General features: G+C 44.8%; 1 protein-coding gene across 5 annotated transcripts in view; it reads left to right on the top strand.

The window, feature by feature from the left end:
- The window catches only part of BRINP1 (BMP/retinoic acid inducible neural specific 1), a 423,362-nt gene that overhangs the window by 397,975 nt on the left and 9,267 nt on the right, over positions 1–16,120 (top strand). For all 5 annotated transcript variants that reach the window (XM_079927237.1, XM_079927235.1, XM_079927238.1 and 2 more), the window contains one exon: positions 156–378. In XM_079927237.1, the coding sequence (XP_079783363.1) occupies positions 156–378 (223 nt within the window). The remainder of the gene's footprint in view (positions 1–155; positions 379–16,120) is intronic.

The following is a 16,120-nucleotide window of genomic DNA, read 5'->3' as shown; positions in this document are numbered from 1 at the left end:
TGAGGAGTGGAGCAGGCTAGCTCCGTGTTTGCAGGCCTCCAACAAGTTGGCTTTATCGTGCGCCTGCTTTGCTTGTGGATGGGGCTAAGCACTTGCGCCTCAGGTGGGGGCTGTGTCATGCTCAGCCCGCCTTCTTGGCCTTTGTCTCTTGCTAGATGAGTTTAAATCGTTCATGAAGCGTCTCCCTAGCAACCACTTCCTGACCATTGGGAGCATCCATCAGCACTGGGGCAACGACTGGGACCTGCAGAACCGCTACAAGCTCCTGCAGAGCGCCACGGAGGCCCAGAGGCAGAAGATCCAGCGCACTGCCCGCAAGCTCTTCGGCCTCAGCGTCCGCTGCCGCCACAATCCCAACCACCAGCTGCCTAGAGAGAGGTAAGTGCTGGCCCACCTGCCACCTCCACAGGCTCAGACCTGGTGCGGGGGCACGTGTACTACGGAAGATGTGTCTGCAGCTCGTGGCCTTGCATGGTCCTGACCCACAGTTTTCTTGATTGTCTCTGGCTTCTCCCCTACTGGCTCTGGCTGCACTGGATTTCTGTTTCCTGAAAATACCCTGAACTTTCAGCCTCTAGAGTCTGTCTGATCCATCTGACAGGTGAAGGAAATTAGCAGTAGCCCTGACTGCTACGTGACATTTTCTGGTTGCTTAAATGTATTACCTAACTTGAAAATTACTTGGCAAAGCAGATTTTAGCATCCCCATCTTAACGGTGAAGAAACTGGGTTAACTGATGAATCAAACAATTTATTGACTGAGGGCCTTTGCTCAGGGGCTGGAGTAGAGTGAAGCAAAGGAGGCACCTACCATGAAGGAAGCACTCCCTCCCCCGGTCATGCGAGGACAGGGTCCTCACCTGGGAGGGAGCGCCTCCTCAAATGCCTACCTGCCTCGCTGGCCTCACCCTAGTCCCAGCCCTGCTCGCGATGTACCAGGTATTCTGAAGAATGATGGAGAGCACAGGGGTGAACAAGCCAGACAGGGCTCATGCCCTCATAGCACCTAGGGTTTATCAACTTTCTCAGGGACCCACAGAGAAAGAGCGAGAATTCAAATCCAAGTCTCTCAGACTCCACTCTCCCAGGGCATTCATGAGCTACATCTGGGGGTTTTCTGTATTTGTGTCTCCAGGGTTTCCATGAAGGCATCATGGAAGAGTAGGAAAGCAGGCTTGGGTCTGTCCACCCTGCGTCTGCCAGAGCGCTGATGCGTTCATCTGTTTCATGTTTGGGGATTCCACACTCAACTTTATTCAGTGAAAATAGATCCACTCTTAAAAAGACTGAGGCTAAGTCACCTTCACTTAACAGATTCTGTGTCAGCCACATATTTTATCCACAATTGCTACCCGCATTGTACAGATTAGAAAACTGAAGCTCAGAGAGGGCAAGGAATTGGTCCAAAACAGCAGTGTAAGTCAGTAGTTCTCAATGGAGGTGGCTTTGTCTCCAGGGAACATTTAGAAAGGTCTGAAGACATTTCTGAGTGTCATAACACATGTGAGTGCTACTGCAGTCCCCACAACAAACAGTGATCTGGCCCCAAAAGTCAACGATGCTGATATAAGAACGAGAGACAAGATACCCCAACTCTTTGACTCTAAGTACTGTGTTCTTAATCACCCTGCTCTATATGCACTCAAAATTTAAAAAGCACCAAACTCTTTAAAAAAAAGCCCTCCTCTGTACCAACCACCCTCACCCAAGCACTCATTTTCCTCTCGATTTTCTAGACGCAGATCAAATGCTGCCTCCTTCAGGAAGTCTTTGCTGATTACACCAGCCAATATGGAGGGCCCCTTATTTTAAGTTCCCATTAACCTAAAACCCACACATTAGTCAGCAGATTTTCTTCTATTTCCCATAATAAAACCTTCTCCTTTTGCGCTCGTCCATGCTCATCTCTGTTCTCCCCATTCCCCCCAACTTGGAGCCCCTTTCTTTTCATCTAGCTTGTGATCATTGTGAAACAAATGGAATTTCGGCCGGCAGTGGCTTACTTGTTGAAATGCTGCAGAACCAGGGACTAGGAAAGGGGCCCAGTCACAAAATAGCTCCCTTGTCATCTGTGACAATTGCCCAAACTGCCACCATGAGTGAGGGTCTGAAGTGGATTCCATTTAGACCCACTGAGCATCAGTCAAGTGACCTGCATCAGGACTGGGGGAGATTCGGAAGTGAACGCGGTGACAGTGCCGTGAAAGATGTCTCTTAAAGGGGGAGTGAGGAGGAGATCTGTTGGCAGTCGGGAAGAACTCCCCACATATATTCGCTTGCTAGGGCCGCCACAGCTAACTACCACTGACTGAGTGGTTTAAACAACAGAAATGCATTTTTTCCCAGTTCTGGTGCCTGGAAGTCTGAGACTGAGGTATTGGTTATTCCTGAGGCCTCTCTCCTTGGCTTGTAGCTAGACATCTTCTGTGTCTTCACAGGGTCTTTTCTTTCTGTGTATCTGTGTCCAAATCCTCCTTTCTTATAAGGACACCAGTCCTATTGGGATAGGGCTCGCCTCAATGACCTCATTTTAACTTAATTACCTCTTTAAAGACCTTATCTCCAAATAGAGTCACATTCGGAGATACTGTGGGTGACGACTTGACTGTATGGATTTTGGGGGGATATAATTGAGCCTAGACACCACAAGAGGTGGCTTTTGATCAGATCCCTAAGTGGAGAAATGGTGCATCCCCAGGCTGACCACACTGGCTGTGCACCTGGGCAAAAGAGTTCATACTTAACCATTACCAGACTTTAAACAAAAGCACCTGTCAGTGTTGCTGGCTGTCACTCCAGAAAATGAAGTGGAAAGTCCAGAAGCCCAAAGACACGGGGAAAACACATTGATTAAAGGTGAGCAGAGTGCCCAGGGCACAGAGTGTAGAGCACCATTGAGCACACTGGGTCTAGGGAAGGCTCAGGAGGGCTCCAGAGGAGAGAGGAGCTGGACAGGCCTTAGAAGGGAGGAAGGAGGGACAAAATCGGGTAACGGGAAGAACACGGAACAGAATCGGGGGTTGGATGAGACTGCACCCTAACCTTAGCAAGCTGTGGACCTTGAGCAGGTCGCCTCACTATTCTGAGTGCAAAACCTGTCCACATCTGTAATTTGCTCTTCCTCTGCAAGGCACAGACAGCTAGAAATACCCTGCCACCGCTGGGACCTGCAAAGAAAGAACTCGCAGTGTTGTCATCTCTCCTCCTGAGATAAGAAAACTTGCCCTAATCATTACATCCCTCCTTCACTCACCTGGAGAGGGTGCCTGGAATTCCACTTTGGCATGTCACTCAGTTATATTCATTTAGTATGTATTGGATACTGGGGTGGGCAGGGGACATAGAAATGCAGCTGTGCTGATTCGTCTGAAGCCTTCCCAGGAGAACTGAACCTCCTTGCTGGCTGTGGGCTGCTTCCTGCCATCTGAACCAGAGGCTTTAATGAGCGTCTCTCACACCAGCAGGCAGGGCACCTCCCTGCCACGAAGCAGTGTCAGACAGAGGTGCTAACACTGGGGACCTTGGGCCACCTGAGCTGAGCAAGCTGGAATTTGCAAATGAACCACTTGCTCTGCTGCGGTTTGTCTGTGTCCTGGGCTCCATGGGGGCTGAGTCCACCAAGCAGATGCCATCACTTGTGTCAAGAAGGGTGGCATTGTTGGGCGGGGGTGGGAGAGGGAAAGAGCCCGGGTCTTTAGCAGCACACGGACTGGATCCAAATCCTGGCTCCGTTTACTAGCCACAGGGCTTTATGTACGTCATTTGCAACGTGGGATAATTGCGCTAGCCTTCAGATTAAGTAAAAAGCCTGACTCAGTTAATAGAGAGTTGTCCCTGAGTGCGGGTTTCCCCCACTATCCGAAAATAGAGCTTTTCTGTGAAACCTTTCATAAGCTGAAATGCCATAAAGCAAAGAAGCAATTACCTTTCTTCATAAAAGCTAAAATCTTTGGATTTCTTTAGGTTAGTGAAAACATGTCTCTTGTAAGGTCTTTTGTAAAAGCGAAGTGGCATAAAGCAGACTTTTGAAAAGCAGGGGACACCTGTATATGGATTCTAAAGATCGGGCACTGTTCTAAGCGTCTCATGTGAATTAACTCACTTCCCCCTCACTGCAGCGTTACAGACTAGGTACTCTTACGGTCTTACTATTTCTACTCTACAGATAAGGGAACTGAGGCACAGACGGTTTAATAATGTACCCAAGGGCAATAAATATTATTTTATTGTTACTTCAAAGACGTGTTTACCTATAAAATCTAGTGAGAAGTCAAATATAGATAATTGGTTTGAAGGCATACTGGAACTTTAATATTGAGCTGGACGGCAAAAGGGGGGTTCTGTGTATCAGTTGTTGCCAAACAGTTCACCCAAGATTTCTGGGCTCAAAACGACACTTATTATCAACTCTCAGGATTCTGTAGACTGACTGGGCACAGCTGGGGCTCCCTCAGGTCGGCTGGGGCTGGGGTCACAGGGGGCCTTGACTGGACATCCAAGATGGCTCACTCCCAGGGCTGGCAGGATGCTGGCTCTACACGTACCCTCTCCAGGTGGCCTGGGCTTCTTGAAACACGACAGCCTCCTGAGACTAAGAGGAAACGGTAAGGCTTCTTACAGCTTAGCTTTGGAAGTCAGAGAGCATCACTTCCACCATATTCTGTTGGCCAAAAGCCCAGCCCAGATTCAAGCAGGTGAATGCTGGGGGTTGTGGGTCACTGGGGGCAGAGGGAATCTTTTTGGAGTTTAAGCACCACAGGATAAATTGAGTATAATTGGAGGTAGAGGTGACTATCCTATATGTAGGGCAAATAAGATGAATGATAATAATAATCACAATCACAGAGCAATAACAAACACTTAACTGAGCAGCTATTATAATAGGCAATAGAGCTGGCTATGTATAAAGATTCTGGAGTCAGACTGCCTGGGTTCAAATCCCAGATTTATTGCCTGCTCACCTTATAACCCTGGGGAAGTTACTACCACCTTTGAGCCTCAATTTTCTCATCTATAAAATGAGGCTAATAACAGTGCCAATCTCATAAGGTTGTTCTGAGGATTAAATGCTTGAACCCACATAAACTGTTTAGAACAGGGCCTGGCACACAGAAAACACTCAATACGTGTTAAGCTATTTTTCTTATTTTTACCAGGCACTGATTTTGCATACAAATTGCTTAGCCCACAGTAATATTCAGTGAGTCTGAGTGTTGATGATGACGTATATTTTTTTCATCTAATCTTCACATTATCTCTATGAAGTGGATGCGATTGGATTTGTTTTATAGGTAAGGAAACTGACGAGGCAGAGATGGAATTAAATTAACTTGTCCAAGGTCACAGGGCAGATAAGCAGCAGGACTGGAAGGGTCTTGCTGACTCCATGGGTGGGTGTGGCGGTCAGGAGCCCTGTGCAGGCTCTAGGAGGCGAGCAGAAGCAGGAGAGGCGGCTGCGCTGGGTTGGGGCACCTTGGCCTGAGTGTAGGATGATGTCACAGGCAGGGTGAGCCCCTCAAGGTCATGTGGGTGATGACAGACCAGGAGTAGAGTTTTATAGACCCTAGTGTAGTGTGCTGAGATTCAAGAAACGGCACCAGTTGTAGAACCCGGAATCAGCTCCAGAGCCCAGGCAGACACACCAGACACAGCCCCTGTAAGTACAGAGAAGAGGTCAGGTTCAGTGCAGGTCAACTTAGCAAGGAGTTCCTGAGAACTTACTCTGTGTGGGGCTCTGGAAGCATTAAGATAAATAAGACCCATCCCACCCCCAAGGGTCAGTGCTTGTTGGGATGATGGTAGCAGGATTAATTCCAGACCACACCTGCCAATGGGGAATGTAACACCCAACCAGATTGGGTTTCCATCACGTATTAGGTAATTTGGGAGGTCCCAGGGATACTGTGGTGGATTTCTTTTGGCTTGTGCAGGAGCTGGCCCTAGAGTCAGACCACAGTACTTCAGTTAGACAGGTCGAAGAAAGGCGGGACCCACAGGGAAGTTTCCTGTGGATTGTTTCGCTACCAGGATGTCCTTATGTTTTGCAGTTAAAAAGGCGGAAAGACTGGGAAGTGGGCTTTGAGTTTGGTCACTATTACTAGACTTTCTGAACCTTGGTTTTCTCATCTGTGAAACAGGCAGCATAATTTCTTCATCCTGCCTCAGAGGGTCTCTGGCTCACCTGAGATGGTATGTCTGCCAGCACTGTGTAAACTCTGAGTGCTCTGTGAAAGGGGGCTCTGCAAGCAGGGTGAACTTGGAATTAAATTCATCAGGAAGAGAATGGGGCTGAGTTTAGGTTCAAGGTAACACTCTAAGGCATTTCTCTTGCCCCGGGCACTGTCCTACACACTTTCACCTCATTTAATCATCATGACAACTCACCTGGCAGCATCAACTCATCCCATGTTATGAATGGGGAAGTTTAAGATCCAGAGATGTTAATTGACTCGCTGAAGATTATACATCATATAAGAGGCAGGATTCAAACCCTGGCAGAGTCCTTTCCCTTAATATCTATGCTATTCTACCTGCCCCTGAGGCAGGATGATCCAAGGTGTTCAGATTACCTGCCTAAACTACAAACTGCAATGTGATGGAAATCACCTCTCATTGCAGAGGAGGGAAGGAAGCAGGGAGGGAGGGAGGAAAGAAAAGAGGAAGGGAGAGAGGGAGAGAAAAAAGAAAAGCAGCACAAAATCAGCTTGAGCAGTGAACTCTGCTGGCTTCTGTGCAATTCCATAAATGTTTACTGACTACCTGGTCTCCCGTCCTATGCCAGACACTGTAAGACACTTAAAGATACAAGCGAAGGGGTCTTTGTCTTCAAAGCATCATTATCTAGCCTCAGGATGTGCTTTTGAGAAGGACACTTGTTTGAACCAGAGTTCAAGTCCCCCTGGCTGGGCCCTGTTGTGAGCCCGACTAAGTCCACACTGGATCTGTTAGCATATATTTCAGAATGAGAACGCTGGGTGCAAAAAAGGAGCCTTGCGGGGCGGGTTCAGGCTGAGCAGAGACCAGGTGCACCTCACCTTTAACCAGGGCAGCTCTTTAGCCGTTTTCTTTATGAGAATTCTGCGTTAAAACTCATTTGGGAAAATAAGGTGATTTTTTAATTTTTGCTAAAACAATTTGAAAACAACTGGGCTCAGTTATCTCTGAGGTCCTTCCCAACTCCTAGGAGAAATATCACTCACAGAGAGTGACAGAGTAACTGTTCAACTCCAAAATATTGATACAAGAATGGAAATTGAATCTTTGAACCATATTGCTTTCTGATGATGCTAGTCAATTTTCATGAGTAGCCTACAGTTCAAACTCAGATCTTTTGCCCCAAATGACAGTAGCCTTTTAGCTAAGCCTCCCAAAATCTACTCAAATCACTTTCTAATCTATGTTCCAGGAGGCCGTCAGAATTATTACTTAAGAAGCAAATTTGATCTCGACAGCCTTTGGTGACTAATCCCTGCTCTTAGGAGAATGGGCACACTCTTAAGATGACCTACAGGTCTGTCGTGATCTGGCCTCTGCCTGCCTCTTACTCTGTGTTTCACACCTCTTCTTGGCTCGCTCAGCCAACTCACTAATCTTTCAATTCACTAGGTGTGCACACTCCTCCCACCCCATAGGCTTCACACAGGCTCTTCCCTGAAGCTTTCTTCCTTCTTCCTTATCTGCAATAGTATCTATGCATCTTTCAGATCTCAGCTCAAAAGCCTGTGCTCCTTGCATTGAAAGGCTGTATCAGGACTTGTTTAATATGTTTTCCTAGCGATCTGATTTCCCAAATGAAGCCCAAATCTCAGTTTACCACTGTACCTTTGTTTACCCAGTTATTAACACCTGTCTCTCCTGTGAGACCGTCAGTCCCATGTACGCATCTGGACCCATGTTTTTTTTTATCACTTTAACAGTATAACTCCCTAGCATGGTAATTGGCACATATTTTTTAAAATGTGCTCAATGAATGGGCAAATAAATTATTTTCTACTTGGGGTCCCCAAAACATGTTGACACAATATTTTAAAATTGTATGCATTGCCATACAAATAATCTACAGATTTTTCGCATACTACATTGTATGTGGTTTAAATTGTCTTCTTCATTTACAAAGGAAGGAACTAAGGCCAAAGGGAGTTGTGACGTGTTCAAGGTCACTCTGGGAATGTGTGAACAGAGCGTGATTAAAATTCAGACCCTCTGACTGTGACAGTCCAGGCAGTAAAATGGAAACTGCAAATTGAGATTGTCTTTAATTGACCTGCATCCAAATTCTGCAAGGATCTGTTGTTAAGTCCACTACTTTGGGAAATGTGCCCTAGTGAAAAAAAAAAGGACAAAAATAGACACTTCTAAGAGTTTACTAAATTCAGTGAGATGAAAAGAAATTCCTAGCACCAACTAGGTGCTTTAGGACAGTGTGATTTGATATTTTTCCCCACACCCTGTCCTGATTTTTGTAGCGGTTATAGTATTGTAAGACAAAGGAGATTCATGGAACTTTAACTTGAGGGCAGGCAGTATAACTATTGGCCTTTTTCCAGTGACTCCTGGTCTTCGGTTTCTTTTTACTTCTCATGTTCACGTGGACTTGACCCAGCCCCCCGGGCTTTAGCCAGGCACAATGTAATTATGCATTGTTCGGATGAAGATCTCTTGGGGGCATCCACCTCAGGCTTCAATCGTGGGGCCATAGCTTCTGAGCCCAGGTCAGCTTTCTACAAACTTCCTGCTCCAGACAGCGTTTAATTGGTGTCTATGGAAAGAGTCCAGCTACCAGGATAATCGTTCTCTCTATTATGAGAACCTTCAGTATCCACACTGATTTTGATTCTTCTCTCTGAACCCTATACTTACTTGCCTCTGGATTTAATCTCCACAGACTCCTGCTGGGGGGCAGAGGGGTGTGACTTCTTATCTTTTATTGAGCTGAAGTCAGTGTCAGTTTATTAGGCTGACAGTCCCTGCTCTCCCACTTATTAGATGTGTGACCTCAAAAAATCGCGAAACCTACCTGAGCCCTGTGTTTCCTCACCTGTATGATCAGGATAATAAGAAAAGCTACCCTATGGAGTTGATGTCTCAGTCAATTTGGATACTATATGTGAAAACTCTTCATAACCTATAAAGAAATGCACAGATGCAATGTTAATATAATCAAGAGCACAGTTGTAGTAGATGCTAGATTTTTGATGAAGACACTGTTTCTGCTTCTAAGACACAGATCTTTCCATTGGAGAAAATAATTCATGAGCCCAACAAAATGTAATAACGTAGTAGAGAGGCAATGAAATTTCAGATACTTAAGGCTTTAGACTCTGGAATCTGACAGACCAAGGTGTAGACTGCCATTTACTAACAATGGAACGTTGGTACAGTATTAAGTCATCTGAACTTCATTTTTCCAATTGACATGGTGGAGATAAAATGATACCCACCATCGGAAAAATCAGTAAAAGAACATATAGGCCACTGTTAGCACATAGTAAGAAGTCAAGCACAGGCTCCTTATCAGACAGATTTCGAAACCAATGATTTCTCAATTAACAGAAAAAGTTAAAATAAGGAACGCTAAAATGTACGCAATGCTGCACATATATAAACACAATTTATTTTAACTTAAAATATATAAATATATATTTCTTGGCCAGCCTTTTGAAGTCTGGCCAAAATCTTTTTTGAGGGTGTTTGTATAATATATTCCATTTGATGTTTTCCTGGCTTTCTTGCATAAACCACACCGGTAATTATAGTATAGTATACTATAGTATAGTATAGTATAGTATATATACTATATATATAGTATAGTATAGTATAGTAATTATAGTATAGTATTTCCAACTTTGGTTTATTCAGAGTGGAGCAGTAGTTTACAGACTCTTAAGAAGCAACACCTAAACGTCTGTAGGTTTTTATGAACCCTCCCAGTCTTCTCCAGGTACTTCTCCTTTATTTAAGTGGGTGGCAATTCTTTCATCAACTGGTCTTTATAGAATTTTCCCACAGAATTCAAATGAGTTCCCACAGAAAAAAGCTCGCATTTCATTGATTTATTTGACTTTTTTTAATTTCAAAAAGTTTAATTTTTTAATCGCTTTGGAAGAAAGGAGAGCGATAGTTAAATGGCATACTTAAAGCTAATTTGCTTACATCTTTAGTGTTTAAGCCAATACAATTTATAAGCTAATATTATTTCTCATCCTAGACATTTTTATGCTTTTGTGTAGCGTTTTACAATTATTGTCCAAACACAAAAATAGAGATCTAAACATACTTTTCATAAAGTAGAAGACACATTCCTAGAATACTTTGGTCTCAGGAACATAATAGCAAATACAACTGGCATAAGCAGGTTTGGGAACAAACAAAACGACTCTTGGTAAATGTGCTTGTTACTTGGAGGGACCAGAAGCACGTGGGCTTTGTAGGAGGGTAACCGACCCGCCATGACTATTCAGTGTGCCAAGAGCATCACACATCACTCTGATCAGATGGAAGGGAGAGTGTCAGTTGTGTGCCAAGTCACTACAGGCAGGTCAATTTCAGGAGCTTGTCCTGAGACAGCAGCTCTTATTCCTACTAACTCGCCATGATAATAATAGTTAATGTATAATAACTATTTATTATGTACCAGGCACAGCTTTAAATGCCTTACATAATTTACTCACTGAATCCTTACAACAACCCTGTAAAATAGATGCTGTTATGCTTCCCATTGTATAAACATGGAATTTGAATAGCAGTAGAGGTAAGAAAGGAGAGAAATGTATTCCTGTCGGGAAGACTCTAGGAATCGCCTTTTCTCTTTGCCTGGATTGTTCTGTTCATCCTTTAAATTTCAGATCAAATCCTCAGTTCTTAGTGATGCTTGTCCTGGCACACTGGACCAGGTTGCACTGTCAACAGTATGTCTTTACTGCATCCTGCGTGGAAGTTTCTTCTACCCCCGGCACGTTTGCAATTGTGTGTTTAATCCTAGATTTCCCCTACTTGACGACAGATTCTGTGAGGGCAGGGACTCTGTTTTTCTTGTTCACCAGTGTATCCCCCCCACCCCCGCAGTAACAGGTAGAGTGCCTGGCATAGAAGGACACAGCATTTGCTGAACTGAAGTGAGGGACCATTTGAGACGGAAGTTGAGGGATGATGATGCTTTGAACTTGGGGTAGAGAGAATGTCCTGTGTTGACATGAGCTTTACCACAGATCTGTGGGTTAAGGCAGTGGTTCTCAAACTGGCGCGGGCATCACAGTCACCAGGAGGGCCTTTTGAACACAGATGGCTGGACCCCACCCCAAGGTTTCTGATTCCTTATGTAGATCTGGGTTGGGTCCCAGGTCCCAGGTGATACTGATATGGCTGGTCTGGGGACCGAACTAACCTTGGATTAGAAGCCTCTCTTCACTGCCATAAATATGTTCTCATCTCACAGTATGTGCACTTGGTCAAAACCAGGCAAAAGTTAGTTCCCTTGAGGGAACTGATAGGATATTGAGAAGGGGTGAAGGGATGGGGGGAGGGGAGGAAGTGGTGTCTTTGATTGAATAAGTTTAGGAAATGTTGAATTAAAAAAACAATTAAATAGAGAAGGGGTCATATGCATTTTTTAAAAAAACTTGTTTGGCCATAGAACCATTCTTTTTGAATTCTTTTTAAGGGATTGGGTTCCTCAGCTCACAGCCTTGGAAAAGAATGATTTACTCCAGGTTAAGAGGCAATGACCCAGGTTATTTGGTGTGCTACCACAGCTTGTGATTTCCTGACAATAGAGATCCTCATCCTTCAGCCAGACTTCTTCGAGTTGAGTTTCCAACACCTCTGCTTAAACAGATGCTAATGGCTCTGTATCCCAGCATGTAGAACTGCTGCTGAGAGGTGGCAAGACTGCTAACCAGCAGCGGCCAAAATAACAGCAGGAAGGTACTCAGTCTCTGGTATAATTAGGGAATAAATTTACCTCATTTGGCTTAGATATATTCCCAATTCTAAAAAGTAAACTATTACTAAGACAAATACCTTATGTATAAGACAGATACCTTACGTATAGATTATTTTATTTTGCGAAGGGCTGATTGTTATAATAACCTGGGGGTTGGGCAGAGCTAGAACAAGGATTAGACTCCCCATGTACAGGTGAGAAAACTAAGGCTTACAGAAATTAATGACTGGTCCAACATTATGAAATGATACCCCTTCTTCTGTTGCCATCCTATATAAGCATAGCCCTTTGTTCTTGTCAAAGAATATATACCTTAATATTTATACTGAATCTTCATTTATCCATGCATTCCTTCATCCAGCAGATATTTAGTGATCACCTACTAAGTGCCAGGCGTTATGCATGAGGTCTTGGTAGATGATGAATAAGACAGGGGTGCCTCCGTTTACAGAGATCTTGAGCTCTAGCAGGTAAAAGAAAACCGGCACAGGACTGGGCCTCTGCACCTGTGCTTTACCTTAGGAATCTGAAGCTCAGGAAGGTTAAATGGCCTAAAATTACAAAATCATAAAATGTCGTGGCTGTCAGGGAACCTAAAAGATCATCTAATCGATTCCTGTCATTTTATTAAAGAATAAAATAGAACAGAGTGTGTCTTGGCCAGAGTAACTATATTGGTTTTGTATTGTTCTGTAACACATTACCACACATTTAGAGGCTGAAAGCAACATGCATTTATTATCCTTCAGTTTCCATGGGTCGGGAGGCTGGACCTGGTATAGCTGGATCTTCTGCTGATGTCTCACAAGCAGAAACGAAGATGTCGAGAACCCACTTCAAAGCTCAGTCTGGTTGTTGGCAGAATTCACTTCTTTATGGTTATAGGACTGAGGTCACTTTTTCCTTGCTGGTCATTGGCCAGAGTTCACTCTTAGCTCCTAGAGGCTATTCTCCAGTCCTGGTACATGGACCATTCCATCTTCAAAGGAACAGAGGTGCAGCAAGTCTTTCTCAGGCTTTGGATCTCTCTGAATTCTTTTTCTGCCAACGGCCAGAGAAAACTCTCTGCTTTCAAAGGGACACCTCTAATTAAATTAGGTTCACCTAGATAGTATCTTTACATCAACTGTGCCAAATAACAGGACACAGTCTTGGGAGTGATCTCTCACCACATCCACAGGTCCTGGGGGTTAGAGCCTGGAATCTTGGGGAGGGAGGACATTTTTCAAGTTCTGCCTGGTACAGTTACATAGCTTGGTAGTAATGGAAGGAGGAAGAGAGATCCTGAGTTCTCTCTGGGGGCTCATGGTATATAACAGTTTAAATATCTATTGCTGTTTAACAAATTGACCCAAATTTAGGGCCTTAAAGCACCAATCATTATATTATGCTCATGATCTATGAGTCGGGAATTTGTGCCCGAATTGGCTGGGCGATTCTTCTGTCCACATGAGGTGACGCGACGTCACTCATTGCTATTTAGGTGGCAGCTGGGCTGAGCTGGAGGTTCTAAGAGAGCTTCACTCGCATATCTGGTTCCTTAGCAGAGGTGAGCAAAAGGCTGGGCTCAGCTGGGCAGCTCTCTCTTCAGGGTCACTTCATGTGGTCTCTTCAGCAGGGTGGTCAGCCTGCTTGTAAGTGGCCTCAGAGCTCTAAGGGGGGAGTTTTCCAAGAGACAAGAAGTAGAGGCTGCTGCTGAGTCCATAAACTAAGTGAATCACTTCTGCCTTAACTGTATTGGTCAAAGGAGTGGTGGAATCTGCCCAGATTCAAGGGAGGGGAACAGAGATCTCCTGTCTATGGGAGGAGTGTCAAAGGATCCGTGGCCACCCGCCGTACATTGTGGGTTTGTCATTTGTTTTTCCATTGTGATACATTTTAGTACAGAGGTTCGTGCACTCTTCAGAGACCTTATGAAGAAATATCTTGTAATACAAAATTGCCCTTTTGAACCTTTGTCAATCAAGACAGAGTTTGTTTTAGCGGATTTATCGTATGGCTCATGCCCCTTGCAACATGCTTCGGCCTAGGTACGTGTTTTGTTGTTGTTCTTATTGTCTTGTTTTGTTTTCTTGGAAGCGGGTTAAAGGGAGAGAATATTCCATGATATAAGTTTTATTATTTGGTGGGGATGCCAGAAGTGGGAAGGAAGGGGTTTCTGCCCGTTGCAGAGAATTCCAATCATGGATTCATCTCAAGCATGCACTCTGGAATGCAAACATAACCATCAGACCCACTGTGAGAAGAACCTGAACCAAAGTCCCATTGATCACCTGACCCCCCCCCCCCATAAACACCTATGCTGATTAGTAGACCGCAGTGACATTTTGTGTCTCCTAGAAATACTATCAGTTCAAAGCCAGTGTCCAGTAATCCTTGAAAAGTATGAATATTTCCTTTCCCCCAATGCACAGTCACCCAGGTAAAGGGCTGTCGGTCCCCTTGGGAGAGGTTGGGGAAAGATGAACGGTCTACATTTGTGGCTGTGTGCAGGGTCCTTCCTTCCTCAAGGGAAAGATTCTGCCTCTGGCTTTCCAGGTACTAGTTGTGTGACCTCAGGCAAGTCACATAAGCTCTGTTTCCCGTGGACTAAGCCTTGTCTAGGCATCATTCCACTCCGGAATTCTGAAAATCTGCCACGCTAAACATGCAGACAGCTCCACCTACCAGAGTTAATTGCTACTTTGACAGTCCCTGACCTACTGATGTGTGTGTGTGTGTGTGTGTGTGTGTGTGTGTGTGCACGTGCACGCACCCTGGGAGGAGGTGGCAAATTCATGGCAAGGACCTATTCTGAGTGTGTACTAAATTGTCCTATTGAGGAAGAGGTACAAGCCAACAGATAACCCTGGGCTAGCTCGGGGTAGCCTGCTGTCAGTCACAGAATCCTAGAAGTACCCTCCCAACCATGGGGCAATGAAGCTTTTCACTAAGAATATCTTGTGCATTTCTTTTCTATTTACGGAGGTTAAGAAGGCAGTAAGTCCTAACCCCATGGCAACCCAAGGATGCACAGTCAGGGTGAGGGGCAGGGAGCTGCGTGTCGGCAGCTGAGCTTCACCATGAGTGATGTGCAGGGTTTGTTCAGCTCAGCGCTACCAGGGATGTCTCCATGCCCATCCCTGTTTGTCACTGTACATCTGTAGCAAGTAGGGAATTGACTCCCTTGGTTGATGTAAGGCAAGAAAATAAGTCTCTCCAGACCCTTTTTGTTGCTTTTAGATTTTCAGGGTTTTTTTCCTTCCCTGGGGCTCAGAAGTGGCTTCTTGTTCTGAAAAAAATCTAGAGGCTTAGAGGATTGAGTCAGAAATAGAACTAATTTCTTAAAATTTCTGTAGCTCTTTATCCTCTTTAGCACCATTTCCCTATGCTCCTGCCCACCTCCACCCTCCAAATCGACCAACAAACTCACATCCGGGTGAGTTGTAATCTTAGTGATGGGACAGCTCACTGGTGACCTTCAGGAAGTCACGTCACCTCTCTGAGCCCAGTTTTTCATATCCTTAAAAATCCTTGATACCCCTCAGCCCAACCTATGACACAGAAAAGTCGTGAAGATCTAAATCAGAGAACCAAACAGAAGAGCTTTAGAAAGTTTAAAAGTGATATAAAAATGTAACATATTGCTGCCTTAATAGTGTTTTTCTGGTTGTTTTAAAGGACGATTTTTTGGGGTAAATGTTTTATGGAAGTGTTAGAGATATGTAGCAAGTGAAGATATCGTTAAGCGTACAGCAAGATGAATTTTCGCAGAATGAATTCCCACATGTAACCAGCGCTTAGATCAAAGAACAGGGCGTTATTAGCGGTGCAGAAACCCACTGTGTCCTCTTCCGATACCATCAGCCTTCTCTTCCAGGGAATTATGCCTCTCATGGCTCCACACACGGTAGCTCAGTTTTTCCTCTCTTTGTGCAGTGTGGCCCCTTTGGTATCTGGCTGTTTTCACCTTTCATTCTTCCGTGAGATTCCTTCATATTGTTTTGTGTGGTTTTGGCACATTCATTCTCAAGAGTATTCCGCTGTGTTTCTAGACATCCATTCTGCTGCGGTGGTCACTTGCACAGTCTTCAGGCTGGGGCTGTGGCGGAGTGCTGCTGTCTCCCACACGCCTTTGAGTGAACGTCTATGTGCATTTTTGTTGGGTGTCTACTAGGGAGGGGATCGCTCAGCTTTACA

This window comes from Stenella coeruleoalba (genome assembly GCF_951394435.1).
Source record: "Stenella coeruleoalba genome assembly, chromosome: 7".
NCBI lineage: Eukaryota > Metazoa > Chordata > Mammalia > Artiodactyla > Delphinidae > Stenella > Stenella coeruleoalba.
This window is presented reverse-complemented; position numbering and strand designations above follow the sequence as displayed.